The sequence below is a fragment of the Lycium barbarum genome, chromosome 1, assembly GCF_019175385.1.
Source record: "Lycium barbarum isolate Lr01 chromosome 1, ASM1917538v2, whole genome shotgun sequence".
NCBI lineage: Eukaryota > Viridiplantae > Streptophyta > Magnoliopsida > Solanales > Solanaceae > Lycium > Lycium barbarum.
The window spans coordinates 144,483,717-144,502,571 of record NC_083337.1 but is presented as its reverse complement, the minus strand read 5'-3'; the positions used below and the strand labels follow the sequence as shown (position 1 = coordinate 144,502,571).

Below are 18,855 nucleotides of genomic sequence, written 5' to 3'. Positions count from 1 at the left end.
AAATCAAATAAAGTATTACTCATTATGTGAACTATGTAGAAAATTGTAATATATATTTGAAATTTTAAAATCAATTAAAATTTAATAATCTGAAATACTTCATTTCCTTATGAACTAATTTTAAAGTTTGTTATTATTTGTTTTTTTTTTTTTGTCATAGAAATAACAATAATTTTTCTAAGATAATTTCACAGAAGACCTCAGAAAATCACATAAGGCATCTGAAGACTTATACGGAATATGATTTATTCATTTATTAAGCTATTTAAATGTGATTAACATTCATTATTTTTATCAAATGACTTATATTTACTTATTTCATAAAAACTCAAACATTGTTTGATAATGTAGTAATATTTTTGAATTGTATACTCATTAATATACTCCTTTCGGATCAAAAAGAGTGTCCACTTATCCTTTATATTTTTGTTCAAAAAAAGTGTTAATTTATCAAATCAAGAAAGAATTAACTTTATTTTTTCAGATTTGCCCTTATTAAGTATTAAATGACCAAATTCCAATACCTATTTAATTAGAGATAATTTAGTTAAATTACCTATTTTTATCTGGGAGTTAGTATTTTCTTAAAGGGTATGCAAATGGTATGCAAATGGCTAAATAGAAATTTTTTTATTACTTTAAAGACTAAGTGAGGCTATTTTGGGAAGCTTTCCCAAAGTTCAAAGAACCCTATTTGCTTGGCTTTCAGAAAACGTGGCTTTAGTTTCGAAAAGTGTGTCCGCAAAAGATTCCCAAACCCAAAATCCAGATTTTGAAGCCGTTTGAAAAAAACTCTTTTGTAAACAAAAACACATATTCCTCTTCAAATTAAATTAAAAGACTGCTCCAGAAAATTCAAAAGACATTTATTTTTTTTCAAAAATTTAAACTAAACCCAAACAATTTTATTTCAAATATTTTTATATGAAAATTATTTGTGGCTTTTACAATGTTTATTGAGTTGTCAAATTTTAATGAATAGTTGTTATATTATTATGGAGAGAATACGTTTCTTTAAGAGGAATATATCACTGAACAGCGGATGGACTACTTCTATCTTAACCAGAGATCTCCGGTTCGAGTCCTATGTGTGGAAAAATTCTTAGTAAGGAGCGCTTCCCCCGAATGGGGCCCTATGCGACACGAATCTAGACATAGTCGGGCTCCAATGCGAATACCTGACACCGTTTGAGAAACCAAAAAAAAAAAATGACACTGAATCTATTGATTGGCACAATCTTATTGAGATTGATCATATTACGACAGTGTGTCTTATTTGTCCCTTAAAAATCTTCGTTTCTCCTTCCTTCCTCTCCCTTTGTTTACTTTTGTTGCTCTTAAACTTCAAAAAATTTATACTCTAATTTTAATTTTGTATAATGATCTATCAATTGCTTTTATGTAATGATTTTCAAATAATTTCATACAGACACACAGAGAGATTAGTATTATCAATATAAAAGTTGAATCACCATTTGAACTACGATCGAAATTACAATACAAACACAAATTATTAACATGCAAAAAATTGTATCTTTGTAATACTAACCTCTCTTGCAATCTGAATATATCTACATTCGCCTCTCTTATTTGAGTTTTGTTTTTTTTGCAAGAAGTTCTTTAATTTACTGTCACCGGAAAGTTCGGTAAATCCGGCCAATTTTTCCTTTTAAATTATTTTTGTTGTACTCAACATTTTATACGCAGCATTTTACACTCAGCTTATTTTCAAACTCGTCTGTATTATTACAAAGAAACAAATGATGTAGCAACGTAATCAAGAAATGCCTTAATTACATACACTAATATTAATGTAGTACGAAGTAAGCAGTTACATTTAAGTTGAAACCATGGGAGGAGCCCTTCAATATTCAGCGCGATAAACATTTCGTAATTGGCATATTAAAAGATGTTTCCCTCTATAGTCTATATCACTTCACAACGCTAGAAATTAGAATAACTAGTTTTCTAGTACAAAACCCTAGATATATTATTTACAACCCTCGCCTACTTTTCAGAATCCATCTAGACCCCTAAGAAAAAACAATAATGTACTGTAGTAAATTAGTAATAATATAATGACCAAACGCCATTTACACATAGCATTAACAGTGCACAAACATTGCATTTTGATTATTAAATTAAAACCATACGAAGAGCCCATAAATAGTCAGTACAACCATTAGGTAATTCCCAGATGAAAAGTTTCCTTGCAACAATTAAAGTCATATGAGTAGTCTTTCTAGCACAAACCCAAAATTATTAAGGGTCTTTCATTTAAAGGGCAGATAGAGGTGGAATTAATATAACGTTACATTCGTTCATGTAGATTTGGCTGCATTGGCTGAACTCGTAGAGCAAATGGCATCTGGTACTCGTAATCTCTATCTCTTTGATGATACACTTCCTCTTGCATCACTCTCGTATTTCCTTCCATGGCTGCCATCTCCTTTTGGTGCTGTTCACATAGTAATATAGTCATTTATTATCCAAAGAGGTACAATTTGAAGAGAGAAAATACAGCTAGGCAAAGAGCAATGTTTAGTTTGTCACTATGAATGAATAGAAATTGTATTCTTTTCTGATATTAATGTTTTTTTGGGGCGCAATTGTCACTTAACTAAAATGAAAAGGCAACAATTTGACACTTTAAAGTTCTAAGCGCATAAGTGTGAAAATTGAAGACTTTCAATTCTATATACGCCATAGGTTCTCATATGTTTCTTTTTCCAAAGGCTAGCTAATTTTGAATTTCTTCACATACATTGCCATATGGTGAAAAAGAGTTCTCACAATTATTTGACAAAGAGAGAATACATGCCAAATATTATGAAAGTGATACATATTAACCTTTTAAAAAAAAAAAAAAAACTTTGTCTCCAATGATCATTTATGTGCACAAAGTAACAATACTGATTTCGCATCCCAAACTTTGTACATGATCATTGAGATGGGATAAAATTACTCTTGATTAGTTTCTCATGTATTTACATGTTCATGTGGCAATTTAAGCTATGTTCTTATATATGATGGCTGTGACTTACCAAAGCATATTGAAGTTGCTTATGTTCCTCCTCCAGAATTTGATCCTAAACAAAGATATTAGTAACTAATATCAGCCCCAAAGTCCAAATGCAACTTATGATTTCATTCACATATGTATAAGCAGGTATTGTTATTTTCACACTTACATTTTTCCTAACCATCCTCAAGATCTCAGACTGTCAAAACAGTAAGCAATTAAAAAACAAGAAAAAAAAAAGGATATCAAAGTCTGCTTTTGATAATCGGAATTACAAAGTAAGACATGTTTTTAAAAAAAAAAAAAAATAGGGAAAATTAAGTTACCTGCTTGGCACTGATACTTGAAAGCCCATTTTGTAAGCCTTCTTCCATAACCATAAGCTCTTTGTAGTTCAGCGAATTGATATCTTCTCCTTTAAGATGCCTAGATACATACTTGTACATAATTAGCAAGGGTACTGGGTAATACATGGAGTAAAAGAATAATAAACTTTTTAGGAGAAACTTAAAAGAGTGAAATTTACCTGAGCTTAACCTGCATATTGTCATTCTCTTTCTTGATTCTATCAATTTCATTGCTCAAGTTCTGTAAGTATTACAGCATTTATTTATGAAGTACAAGAGTATTGTGACTGAATGCAAATAATATTCAAGATTCAGCAAGAGGTGACAAATAAATATATGCAATGGTGCCATTTGAACTTGTTTCAGAGTTTTTTTTATAACCGAGAAATTCATATAAGGTTGACCAACTGCAGATTTCGAAATTTCAGGATAATAAAACCACCACTCTATAATTCTCCACTTAAATATCATACTTAGATCACACGCCGCAAAGCTCATATTTGTTTTATAAGTTCTTTAAAAAAAAAAACTTGTTTTGACGATTCTGTTGTACCCTTTCATCAAGTAGTGAAAGTGTAATAGGAATCGCGGAATTTGCAAGGTATAAAAGAAATTGCTAGTCTTTTACAATTATATTTACCAAACAATTGCATGAAAGAGAAAGAAAATGAAGAGAAAGAGAGCTAGAGAGAGAGGTTTTGTGTTATTTTTCCAGATCTGTTGATAGATGTAACATCTCACGCAGGGATTTGTGTTCTTTAATTTATTTATCCTTAAAGAAGCATTCATGATATTCAGTAGAGACAGGGAATTGAGACAACTAGTAGAGAGAGAGAGAGAGATCTAGTGAAAAAGAGAGATCTAGAGAGCTACACATCCTATTTGTAGATCTGCTCCTAGATTTCATGTTTCAAGTCACTTGACATAATTTTAGGAAAAACCCATCTCTTCTTCCACAGGAAAAAAGCTAGAATCAGGAAAAAACATGTACACAAGGGACTTTCCAATTTCTCCACACACACACATACACATATATAGAGTGGAACTTATACCTCATGCTTAGCATCCCATAGCCTCCTCCCAGAAGTCTTTTGGTAACCATCCAGTATATCACTCATCCTTAATATCAGCAAAAAAAAAATTAATTTCAACAAAGAATCATAAAAAATAGGTTTTCAACCGAAAATTTTAATTAACTAACATGACTTACGTAGTAGAAGGGCTACAATATTCATGCATCTTTCCAGAACTACCAAAGATGATAAGGGAGACTTTGGCATCACAAAGAACAGTGATTTCTTTAGCTTTCTTGATTATCCCATTTCTTCTCTTTGAGTAAGTCACTTGCCTGTTGCTTGAGTTCTCTATTCTCTTTATCTCTATTTTTCCTCTCCCCATAATAACACAACAAAATTCTCACTTCTCTTCTTCTTGAAGTTAGTTGTATAATGAACAGGTTAGAATAAAGAGGAAGAAGATAATATAGGAAGAGAGATGAAATTTTAATGGCATTTTCTATAAGAGGTTAGGCCGACCAGAAACTTTCTATGTTATCAGCAAAGTAGGTTTTTTATGGGCATTTGACAATGCCAAGCCACTGATCAATATCCTGTCCTTTGATCCTAGCTTTACTGGCTTGTTAATGAAACATATAAAATCAACCTCTTAAGTCTTAGCCTCTGTTACACTTTTTTATCCTCAGGTCTCTCCTTTCCATTTTCTATTAAAACAAGTTTTAATAATTACTATACAACCATTATTTATTATCCCTATTAGAGCTTATATTAAAAGGAATTTTTATATAATGAAGTCATATAAATTAAGGTACTTACATGTAATGCTCTAGTATAATACTAGGACGACGATTTTTGTTATTGTTACTATTAAAATTGCTGCTTGTCAATATAGATAAATGGAGATTTCCTAATTTTAGGATTAGGAACAAAAAGACCAAGGACATCAAATACTCTTGATGTTGTTCCTCATGTATGCCTAACCTTATATTCTTGGAAGCTTAACTATGATCAAGAGAGTCATACTCTCATCCTTTGTATTATGGTCATAATTCTTGTGAACTTTTTAATGCTAGGCCTTGGTTAGCAAGGATTGAAGCAAAGGGCATGTCCTTTGCCTTAGATAGTGTATATGAGGCTAGGCACTTCATAATTCAGAGTGCATGTATTCTCCTTTTGATTATTACTAATATACAAGGTAGGGGTCCGGTCTAACCCCACTCTGAAGGTGGCTTTAAAAAAATGTTGCTTCTCACCTGCCAAAATCGGAAAATAAAACAGTAATAATTTTGTTGATTCTCTACTTTTGTTCTTGTTAGTTCTGTTCTTAGGCATAAAAGATGATGGCTGTTGAAAATTGGAATGGTTACACAAGTAGCATTTTGAAAACTATACAGTGACGGTATGCTTGCACGAATGTATTCGAGACTTTAGTTTAGAGAATTTTCAAATAATTCTTATTTTGATTCTCTTGTTTATGATTGTAAGACACTAATGAAAGGTTATCGATTAGTGTTTGTTTCTCTAGTTAAAAAAATCAGCAAATCAAGTTGCTCATGTTTTAGCTAGGGCAGTTGTTTCTATGTCTGGTTCGATGGAATGGTGGTGTGTCCCGCCATCTTTTATTTCGGATATACTTGCTTTTGATTTGAATAATAATTAAGAAGCCACCTCTAAAAAATATGAAAGCAATTTTGATTTTTTTTAGAGGCCCCTATTTTAGATATAGTCAGAGTTTATAAAGTATTTAATGTTTGTTCCATAATCAACCGAAGAATAATCCATGGTTTGTGGAATTAATTGATTGGACAACCTGACACCCATATTTCGACACGCGAGTCGGAAGTTGAAATGAGCGAGTTTGAAGTTCAAACATACAGGTGAGTTGGATGAGTTCGAGACTGTCAAGCATAACTTGAAACCCAAATGTGTGAACCTGACTTAATATTGCATTTGCAGTTAGAACTTTATTAGAAATTTTGATTTGAAGTTAGGCCATCACTTATCCCTAACTTCAAATCTATATGTCTGAAGTTTGAAATATCAAGCCTATATATATCTCAAGTAGGTACGACGCTAAGTTTGCATAGCCATTGAATTGAGTCTAAGGCCTCATTTGTTTTTATTAAGATTAAGATGCTTAAATCTGAATACACATCTGAATTTTAAGATGTAGATATTTGAATCGGAATATACATTTGAATATAAAGATGATGTATTAAGATCTGAATACTAAATAATTAAACTATTTATTTTTTCAACATCTCAATTGTAAAACCTGTCTTTATTTAAAATTAATAAATATTAAATTTAACAAAATACTAACTTAATCTAATACTATATCAAAAAATATTTTTCAAAAATTATATGGTGATGGTGGTGGTGATAGCTAGCGGTGGTGGTTGTGGGTGCCGATTGAGGATGATGTTGGCTAATGGTGGTGCTGTGGCTCTGTAGTAGCTAGTGGTGATGGTGATTGACAATACTGATTGATGGTGGTATTTAGTGGCGGTGACTGATAGTTGTGGTGGACGGTAATAGCTAATTGTGGTGGTCGGTGAATGAAAGTGGTGACTAGAGATATATAGTGTGACTGATTGTGATGATTGTCGGGAGTGATTGGTGGTTATTGTGGTAATAATGGTTGATGGTGATGATCGTAAATGGTGAATAGTGGTCTTGACGGTTGCTTGTAGTGATTGACAGTGGTAGTGGTTGTGACTGAGGATGATAGTTGTGGGTAGTGGGCGGTGATAGTTGATAATGATGAGCGAAGATGATTATTGGCAATGACGGGTAGTGGTAAATAGATGAAATTAGTGAACTCACATCTTTTGTAGAAATCCTTAAATAGAAGACATATTAATTATCTTATTTATTGAGACCCATTAAGTGGTTGTAGTATGCATTAAGAAACAAAATAATATATATATATATATATATATATATATATATATATATATATAATACTATTTTTTTTTACCATTTCTCGATTTGTGTGTCATCCTTGCATCCACAGGGACCATGCTAATTAATCTTCTCTGTATCGTTCTAATTTTATCAGATGTCCCCGAAGAAACTAAAGAAACACACTAAATGACTAAGGTCCGAATAATTAAGATTCAGATGTAGAAAACAATCAAACTTAATGAACGAAATCTAAATGGTTGAGATTATTACTTTTACTAGTGAATGAATCCGCGCTTCGCACGGTATAAATAAGACAAATCAAGAAAATAAAAAGAATGAACTTTATGGAATGTGATTATAAGGAATTAATACGCATTTTATTTGCACTCTTTTAATTAAATAGAGCTTTCTACTCCAAAGAATTTTAACAGAAATATAATTTTCTTGCAATTTACATAATTAATTCTTCTTCGGAAAGATTACAATATTTGAAAATGAAGATAATATCTACAAATTAGTGAAGTGGGAGCTACAAATTTAACTTTATATAACATAAAATAAAAAAATCTTACACCGGCATTACATTTAGTTGTAATATTTTAGAAGGTGAGAATAAAAGCACAAGAAGTAATAATTATCGTCTATATATCTGTGTCCAATCCCCAACCGTCTTAATAATCATTGAATGATTATCATAGTTCAAAGGCGCAACAAATATATAAAATCAGCAAAGTACATAAAAAAGAACTATAAATATATACTTATCAAAAGAAAATAGAACTATAAAGTATAAAACGGTAGTACAGTCACAACAATAGAACAAAAAATAATGAACGTGCATTTGAATCAACTACATATGTTTTATACTTATTATATCATATAGCAAAAATCATCATAAAAGGACGTGATGAGATGATTCTTCCACATTCAGTTAAATGTTTTGGATTTAAACTTTGAGAATTAATGAAAAATTCTTGATGGGAAGTGTTTACTTTTTCTTGGATATATACATATGAGACCCAATCGAAGTTGAACGTCATACTGGATTGTTCCCCGTGATCCCATCATTTAATTTTCATCACCGACCTCTTTACTATATAGTTTCTCTACTTAAGTACATAAAACGATAAGTGTATTAAAATTTCCGATCAGAGAAAATTCTTCAAGTGTTCAACCATTAAAAATTACCAAAAACATAAAACAGGAAGAAACATGAGAAATTTAAACTACCTTCTTGTTATAATTCAATTAAATTAGAGTATGAAAAAAGAACCCAAACAATTAGAATCCCTCCCACCCACCCCCCCACCCCCCCAAAAAAAAAAATGAATTAGAGAATAAATTCTTAGGAATATGAAAATACCTGGCCCATTGTCATAAATTTCGCAAATATTACAACTCATAAAGAAAATGATGAGCTCCAAAAGGATGTCGGGATCACATTTCTGGACTTGATCAAACATGGAATATAAATAAATAAATAAATAAATTATCAACATAGACGTTAGTCAGATCCAAATATCACAATAAATTACGATAAACAAAAACGAAAATGAAAAAGCAAAATCGGCATTTTAGTTAATTGACCTCTCATGTTCTGTAATAAAGCAAGCTTATTCTTTGCATATATGTTAGAACTCACATGAGAATCAACTATGAAATTGATCATATACATTATTTCATTGAAAAAAATATATGTAAACATTATGAGTAGAAGACGAACCTGAAAATGATTAATGATGCCAACTGTTGTCACTGCACCCTTTTACACATTATTGTCAGCCAAAAAAAAAAGTGGAGAAAGGCGGGTTTTATGAAATTAGATTTTCTTAACAGCAGTCAAATTATAAGCAGACAACTTTGCTATCCTCAAGACATTTTGAACAAATCACATGGATAAATAATTTAATCACCACTACCTCAAAAGGAAAAACAAAAATAATCTTCCCAGAAAATATGCAAAGCCTCAAATTGAGGCCCTCAATATTGTGCAAGTGAGAATTTAAATAACAAAGAAATGAATGGAATATTACCAGTTCAAAAGCATCTAGATGAAGAAAAAGGAGGGGCAAGAGGCAGAGCTTAGCGCATTTCTGTTGGAGAAACCCACATTCGTAGATATATGATTTTACGTTCTACCTTGTTTTCATTGCATAAATTATCACTCTATTAATGACTGACTTTTGGCTTTCTCAACTGAAAATGAAATGAGTAATTAAGAAAATGTAATTAAGAAAGGACTTTTAGGCTTTCTAATATAGCATATAAATAGGAGGGAAAAAAAGAAAAATGTCAAAAAAAGGAGAAACAAGATAAATAGGATTCTTGGCCAAAAAGAGATCTCACATCATCTTTTTATTGCCTAGATTTATATTATATATAGATTAAGTGGCCCTAGTGTTAGACATCATATGTGTTCTTAACAAATTAAATTTAACTCCTCCTAATAGAGACACTTTAAAATTCATTTTACATTTTGAACTTATTTTTTCTCCTCTTCCTATCGCTAACGGTACTAATAAAGACCAAAAAGATCCTTTTTCGTATCAGAAAATTTACTTCTTACTTCTAGGTAGGGGTGGACATTCGGTTTTTCGGTTCGGTTTTATCAAATTTCGGTTTGGCTAGTTCGGGTTCGGTTTTTTGAAGGTGGACACCGAACACCGAACCAAACTAGTTCGGTTTGGTTCTTTCGGTTTCGGTTTTTTAAAGTGCGCTTCGGTTTCGGTTTTTTCAATTCGGTTTTTTTGATATAATATTAGAAGCGATTCCATTGACACTAATTCATATTCTCAAAAGCAATAAAACATAAAACTGATAAATTGAAATCAAAATAAACAAAAAAGGATATACAAGAACAGAAAAGTATAATCATGATATAGGATTACTAGGTGTTATATACATACCGTAAGAATAATTAAGAAAACACATAAAGGACATACATTAATCCTAAAGACACATCCTAGTTACCTTTCTTTGTTAAGGATATTTGATTTTCTCAATTAAAGTGGAAAATTAGGGATATAAATGCAAAAGAGGACTTATTACAATTGGTTTTTTTTTTGCTTTAAACTTAATGTGCCTGGACTATTTTAATTTTTTTTGGGTAATGTATTAAATTTCGGTGCGCGTTCGGTTTTTCGGTTCGGTTTTATCAAACTCGGTTCGGCTATTTCGGTTTCGATTTTTTTACGGTGAACACCAAACACCGAACCAAACTAGTTCGGTTCGGTTCGATTTGTTGAAGTTTCGATTCGATTCGATTCGGTTTTCGATTTTCGGTATTTATACCACCCTACTTCTAGGCATAATAGTAAACATAGTAATATTACATAACTAGGGTTGTAATCTCCTTTGAACGTGTAGAGCGTCTTGTCTTATCAAATGGACAAAGCGTAAAGATGCAGAATGTAAGTTGGAACTATTGGACAACTTTCGTACAAATTTGAATATTTCCTAGACCTTGCAGGGGTCTTGTCTAGGTATTGAGTGATCAAACCTTGAATAAATGAAATTAATCAAATCTTAACCATCAAATCAAATGTTTTGTCTAGTGATCGACTACTGCTGTGGGTCTGAAAGGGTCAAAGGGAGAATATTGGAAATTACCTTAAAGTAGTGACCCGAAAAACTTCTTAAAATGTGACTATCCATCAAATGAAGGAAACTTCTCAGTCAAAAATGCTCCAAAAATCAAACAAAAGACCAAGGATAATATTCGTAGACCTAGGTTTAGGTTTTGATTGATGTCCCAACATTTTAATTGGTTTTTGGCAAAGGGCCAGAGACTCAATCATTTGCCCGGTGGACAATTTTAAGTGTGGTGGTCAAAAAAGTAGTCTGGACAAAGAATTACTTCAACTTCTTGGAAAATCAAATATTGCGTGGAGATTTTATTTCATTTGCTTTTTGTACTAATCAATAAAATTTCATGCAAGGCTTCTCTCTGAATTGAAGCAGCATAGGAAAATGTAGCACTTTTTATTTTTTATTTTTTGTCAAGAGGATCATTGAGTTAATTAGGTAATATACTTTTTTTTTCTTAGCAATGTCTTCGGCCGTTAATTAAATATTGCAATTGGGAATTATTTGTCAACGAAGGAGGAAATCAAAAGAGGCTGCCTATGTTTAGGAATGTGAAAGGTGAAAAGTAAAAGAAGAAATATAACAGAATGTTTATAATATGTGATGAAAATAAATTGTTAGAAAAATTAACATAATTCCAAAAGTTGTGGTCAAAGTTAGTAGACAGAAAAGTTAGTCTCAAATTTATCTTGTTTGGCTCTATCTTATTTAACTTCCTAGAACATATTTGACCATTTGGTTCACTAGTTGACACTTTTTGGCCATTAATTAGGATTTTACACAACTAAACGAAATATAGCTATAACACTCATAACATTTTGAATTGAAACCCTCAATCAAAAAATAGAATTCTAGAACCTATATAGTATAGATGTCTTGTTGGGATTCAACAAAAGGGAAGTAGGAATTTGTGAAACAAGTAGTATTGTTTCTAACAAACAAACATTTATAGATGTTGTATCACATTCATTACTTAGGAAGATTTTACCGTAAAAAATTGTGGTGGATTGGTAAGTACCGTTCATTCTTAATTAGAAGTTTCATAATTGAGTCTTAAAATGGAATTGCATTTGATAGAGAGCGCTCTTCACCCAAAGTGAATTCATTTCATGCGAATCCAAATTAATTGAGTTCAAAACGAATACCATATCATGGGTGGGTGGAACAAGGAGAGTCTGAAAAGGCTGATTTGAAGAAGTTAGACATATAGCCTCGCTTTTAGATCCTTCTTCTTTGACTTACTAATCAAGTAAGAAAAATGAGCCTTCTTGCTTTATGCTGGGATTAACATGAAACTCTGAATTGTTACATGCAATTTTTGATGGAATAGAAGTGTTCGTATTCCAAACAAAAAAAGACTCAACGAACGACCCTAATCTAGTGGCTTAACGAGCCTCTAAACTAATTGTTCTCGCAAAACTTTCACGAGTCTAACATGTTTTGACACTATCATTTAATATATATACTTTTTTTTGCATATATACAACTTCAGACATTAGGCTTGACAACCGAACTTCATATAGTGTCTAAAGTTATATATGAGTGAAAATTCATGCATTTCTGTAATTCGATATGTAATTCACATCATAACTCTTTATAGGTTGTTAAAAATGTTTGATTAAAGTTATGCTTTCTGCAAGCTCCACTATAAGAAGGGAAAATTTCATAAATGACTACTATTTGGGGTTTTTTTTTTCCGCATAGCTACAGTTTAGCTATTTACTTTTCGTGGCAAATATATAGCTAAGCGCTTGTTTCATGTTGTATTCGCTATTAAGTTTCACTGTATTCATGAATACAGTCATTAAAATTTGCAAAATTTTGTATTCAATTTAAATGTATTCAAATCAACCGTATTCATTATAATTGCTTTTACAGTATATTCACTTTATTATATTTAATCGATTATATACAAAACACGGAATTTTGCACTAAAAAAGTTAACAAATACACTCAAAAAATTGAATACAAAGAAATAAAATTGACTCTGTTCATTTGTATACACTTCAAAAATTAATGTATTCATTCGTATACAAGAAATAAAATTAACGAATACACTCAAAAACAGAATACAAGAAAATAAAAATACACAAAACACTGAATTGTACGCCAAAAAATTAATGAATACACTGAATTGTATGCTAAAAATTTAATGAATACACTAAAAAAAATGATTTTCCAGATTCGGCACCGGAATCTGACCGGAAAACTCACCGCCGGCCAGATTCCGACAAAGCAAAATCTGACCAGAACTAAGTAGATCCGGCCAAGATCTAACCGGATCTGACCGTGAAAACTCAAAAGCCACCGCGTCAACAACCTTCATCCACTTCCACCCATTTTGTCGGGCAGATCTGAGCCACCACTTTTGTTCTTGTTTTTTATTAATCTCTTAATGGGTTCTCAAGAGCATTGCGTTGAGCAGGTATGCCTAAGCCTTTTTGGACAAGCAAAAGAGCACTGGAGTCAGGTGAGTAAAGGTTGAGTCTTGCATGAACAAGAAGGATCAGAGTGAAAAAAGACAAAATAGAACCAAACGTTAGAGAGAGGAGGAGAGAGTAAATCGGAAGAGATTGAGAGACAATGAGAGAGAAAATGAGTTGATTAGGAGAAAAATATGAATACAAGCCTTATGTTGAGGTTGGTTTTTAATTTTAACCGTGTTTAAATGTTTTAGTTATGTACAGTAATTGATATACACCTTTTAGTCATGGAATGTAATTAATTTAAAGTATAACTACTAGATATAAATAAGGCCTAATGTTATCTACACCATGTAGATTTCCCCTATAAGAAAGTATAGAAATGACAGCAAAAAATTTAATATATGGCAACAACTTTGTTTTATTGTTGTCAAATGAACCTTTTTGTTGCCAAAGAATTTAATTTTGTTCCCATAGTATTGATTATCATTGCAAAAAGTACTTTTGGCAACAACAAAAAAAAGTTGTTGCACGTTGTTGCAACAACAGCCGATGGGAAAAGTCTATGCAATAATTTTTTTTTGTTGCCAAAAATATATTTTGCAACAATAATCAATCTATGGCAACAAAAAAAAAATTGTTGTCAAATATTTTTTTTCTTGTAGTGCTCGTTTGACACTTTAAATTCGTCGTATAGTTAATGGTTGGACGTCAGTCATTGTCTAAACTTTATCATATATGACTGAAGTTCATTCATTTTTTGCCTGTCTTAAGCCATATTGCTTGAACTTCAATTATATGTGCATGAACTTCATACAAAAATGACTGAAGTAAGGCAAAAATGACTGAACTTCAGTCACATATGGCTGAAGTTCAAGTAAAAACTTGCCGAAGTCAGGCAAACATGACTGAACTTCAGCTATATGTGGCTGAAGCTCAAGCAAAATTGATTAAAGTCCAATCATTTTGCAGGAACTTCAGGCAAAAATTAAACGACTGAACTACAACCATATATGACTGAAGTACTTTAAGAAAAAATGGCTGAAGTGAGGGACAAATGACTGAATTTCAGTCACATGTGCCTGAACTTCAACCATAATGAAACATCAAACATTGTGTTTGTAATTAGACTGTTTCAAAACTAATTCCCGACATCGTATATCCGAAGTTGTTTGAAACGGTACACCTGCAAAAGAAATTTAAAACTAAGCACGAGATAAATGCAAGCGACAAAATCGGGAATCCGTGGCCTTCTCCTATTTTTCTCTAAACATCAAGCCGAACAGCAAAGCCCAACTTTAAATGGAGAAATTTGATATTGGACATGTCGTTAAGGCCCATAAATTCTGCTAGCTTATGTGAAGTAAAGCGCAAGATACATATTCATGAGGTCATTGACATCCTAGTCCATTTGGTTTAAACAATTATTTTTCAGATATGCTTTTCAAAGACCAGTATGCATTTTGGTTAAAGAAGAGAGTTTAATTTCGAAAATAAAAAGAAATACTACTTTTTTTAATCCAAAACATTTTCTGAAGAACTAATCCAAAGACGCACTATAACAAGATTTGGCCCATAGATTATAAACATGAATAATCTACCACATAACGTAATTTAAATTTAGCATCTCGATCATACTTTTCACAATAACTAGTCTCTATAAACGTGCAGTTGCACGTTATTTCCAGTCAATCTTAATCATAGTAAAAGATACTCATATTAGATAGCATGATTTGTAATTATATATATATATATATATATATATATATATATATATTTATGTTATGAGTTACAAAAATATTACTAATCACATAAGATTATATCGATTTAATACTTCTTTGAAATTGATGTTCTCGTTATTTATCTTTTTCTTCTTTTTCCCCGTATAGAAAACATCTTACGACTAAATAATTCAGTATTAAAGACTAAGTGAGCATAAAACGGACAAGTGGTAACCACCTTCCAGTGATTAATTAAAATTAGATAATTTACTTGTTTGTGACCTTATTTTGTAATGTTTCATAATTTTTGTAAGTTCCTTATAAGTGAAAAAAATATTATGCGACTTTTTAAAGTTTCAAACAACAAAAGCTTATCCAATATAGAACTATTTAATTTGAAGAATAATTTAAAATATAAAGTCGCTGCTTAAGCTTCTCTTTTTATTGATATCTTCCTTATTATCTAATTTTTCTTAACATTGCTCCAAGAAAAAACGAAATTCGAACTGTTTGTTTAAGGTAGTCTTAATATTAACATGTATACACGAATGAAGATAGTCCATCATTTAGTAGCATCATCATTATAAAGAAAATGATGTCCATTTATAAAGTATTCATCTTATTTCATATGATACCTATTTTCTCACGAATAGGAGATTCAAATTTCACGCCCGATGGTATAGTTAAATCTTGGTACACAACTTACGTACTCTCAATTTAAAATAATAGTTTTAATAGATATATATTATTTATATCATGATTAAACTTTCTACATATGCTTATTATAAATAAATATCTTCATCATAAGTGTTTTTTGAAAAAATACTTTTAAAGAGTTGCAGTTTTTGTTTGGCTAATCAATTTTTAAAAATACTTTTATCAATATTAGATCTACGATTTATGCTTGGCTGAGAATCCAAAAATGCTTTTTGAGAAAAGCTACTTCTTAAGCTTCTGTTACTCTCCAAAATACTTTTTTTCTTTCTAAAAGCTTGGCAAAATACCTTAACTCTCTAAAATAAGCATTTAAAAAAAATTGGCTTCTAAACTTGATCAAATTAATAATTACTAATTATTTCTGGACATTGTGTGAACTTACTTAACGACCCATTCCGGCCTCAACTTACGGCCGACTTTGTAATTTAGACTTTCAAGTTGAAATTATCAGTCTTTCTAACAAAAAAAAAAAAAAAAAAAAAAAAAAAAAAATATATATATATATATATATATATATATATATATATATATATATATATATATATATACTTCAATTTGATTCTCTAAATGCTATCCATTATTTGATTAAATATTTATCAATATAACTTATAATTTTATTCAATTGCTATAGTCTAGAGAAAAAAGAAGTCCTTTAATTCTTCTCGCATTTGTCCTCAAATTTCATAAAGTTCCCTTATTGTTATTACAAATTTTTAAGCCTCGACAAATGTGAAAACTCAATTATAAAAAGTGGCCAAGACACAAACAAATGGCAAAGGCTAAACGAAGAATAATAAAAGAATACATGGGTCAATTAGTGAGTTAAGTTTCCAGTTATAGTAGGATTAAGTTTCCAGTTATAGTAGGATTAAGTATGTCCCAAAGAATACTCCTAACATTTTTCTTTTTAGGTTTAAAGTATGTTAAAAAGGAAAAAAAATTAAAGCTCATGAAGGGTATAAAAGTCGTTTAATATTTGAAAGATATTTTAGTCAATTAACATTAATATTCATGTTTTTAAAATAATATAGATAGATGAAGCAATTATCAAGTGTGAGTACTTCTATGAGTAATAAATTCTCAAGGAGATTATGCCTGGCAACCGGTTCCAACCGGTAACCGATTTAACCGGTTCCGGTTTACCGGTTTGAAACTCCAAGTCAGCAATACAGAATAGTGCTTTTCGTATACATATATATGTATAACTTAATATACTTATATACTATATATACATAATATATATACTATATATATTTATATACTATATACTATATATACTTAATATATACTTACTATATATATTTATATACTATATATATATATATATATATATATACTATATATATTTATATACTATATATACTATATATACTTACTATATATATATTTATATACTATATATACTTACTATATATATATATATTTATATACTATATATACTATATATACTTACTATATATATTTATATACTATATATATATATATATACTATATATATTTATATACTATATATACAATATATACTTACTATATATATTTATATACTATATATATATATATATACTATATATATTTATATACTATATATACAATATATACTTATATACTATATACTATATATACTTAATATATATACTATATATATTTATATACTATATATACTATATATACTTAATATATATACTATATATATTTATATACTATATATACTTATATACTATATACTATATACTATATATACTTATATACTATATACTATATATACTTAATATATATACTATATATACTTATATACTTATATACTATATATACTTATATATGTTTAAGTATACTATTTATATATATATATATATATATATATATATATATATATATATATTATAAGTATATTCTTAGTATATTTTAGGTATATTCCTAACTTAATAAAAGTAAAAATATGAACACAAGTAAATAGAAGAAAGCTCAATGAGCCATATATTTTATTCATTCTTGGATAACATTTATTTGCAAGTTGTATTTTTTTTTTAACTTGCAAATAATACATGAGTTGTACAAAAATAGTAGAATAATAAAATCACCAATTTTGAACCATTTCGTTAATTTCCCCCACATCATATTGGGTCATGGAAATATCTTCAAAGTCTTCCATTTGGTCCGGTCCACTAGCTATCAAATCTTCAATTTCTTCCTCTTCGCCTTCCTCCGCTTGTAAGTTTTGGTTGCGTCGCTCCGATCTAATCCAATCGCGAATGCACACTAGTACTTGCAAGCTAAAGCCGGATAATGAATGTCTATGGTCTCCAATTTGATGTCTTCCTTGGCTAAATGCGTTCTCCGAAGCCACGGTTGATACTTGAGCCGTAAGGATATCTCGAGTCATTCTTGAAAGTACCGGATAGCTTGCCTTGTACTTCTTCCACCATGCTAAGACGTCCAAATCATCTTGTTGGTTGATATCCACATTTGGCTGCATCAAATAAAAGTTATATTCATCAAAGTTTGCAGTAGAAGAAGAAGTTTGCTGTGAATGTAAAATTTTTAAACCCGACAAGCCCTTTTTGCTACTGTGAGAAGTAGTAGGGCGTGGAGCAACGGGTGTAGCACGTTCTTCCAAACTAGAATAATGAGTAAAAACTCTTCTAAACTGATCATCAATAGCGAGATCGGCTTCAGCTAAAAATAGTTGAACTCCCTCTTCAATTTCTAAAAATGTATAAATTTGACTAATCAAATTTTTAGTAAAAGACAGTTTAAACAAGGATTTAAAAGGGAACCCAATATAAATAAAGTTGGGATGAGAAAAAAATACTTCTTAAATTTGATTGTCATTTCAAAAATAGCCACTTGATAATCGGGTTCATATTTATACTCTTGTAAAACTCTAGCTATTTCCGCTAAGTAGGCTAAAATTCTGGTTACCGTGGGATAGAATTGTCTAGAAAAAGCAAGAGTTGCATTATAAAAAATTTCTAAGAGGTCAACACATTCTTTAACATCTTCCCAATGCGCATAATTTAACCAATCATCACTATCAGTATTATATTTGTTGTGAACTTGTTGTATGAGAATCCTATACTCATATGCTTGTTGTAGCATAATGTAAGTGTAGTTCCACCT

The 18,855-nt window shown here is 30.4% G+C and overlaps 1 protein-coding gene and 1 pseudogene across 1 annotated transcript; both read right to left on the bottom strand.

The window, feature by feature from the left end:
• Positions 1–2,087: 2,087 nt before the first annotated feature.
• On the bottom strand, positions 2,088–5,005 carry LOC132612158 (floral homeotic protein PMADS 2). Its single transcript, XM_060326505.1, has 7 exons — positions 4,580–5,005; positions 4,422–4,488; positions 3,549–3,610; positions 3,349–3,448; positions 3,192–3,221; positions 3,045–3,089; positions 2,088–2,458 (listed from the first exon to the last, which is right to left on the bottom strand). The coding sequence occupies exons 1-7, from the start codon at positions 4,765–4,767 to the stop codon at positions 2,312–2,314; spliced, it is 639 nt and encodes a 212-aa protein (XP_060182488.1). The 5' UTR covers positions 4,768–5,005; the 3' UTR covers positions 2,088–2,311.
• A 2,348-nt stretch (positions 5,006–7,353) lies between these two features.
• Positions 7,354–7,462, bottom strand: LOC132618550 (U6 spliceosomal RNA; annotated as a pseudogene).
• Between the last annotated feature and the right edge of the window lie 11,393 nt (positions 7,463–18,855).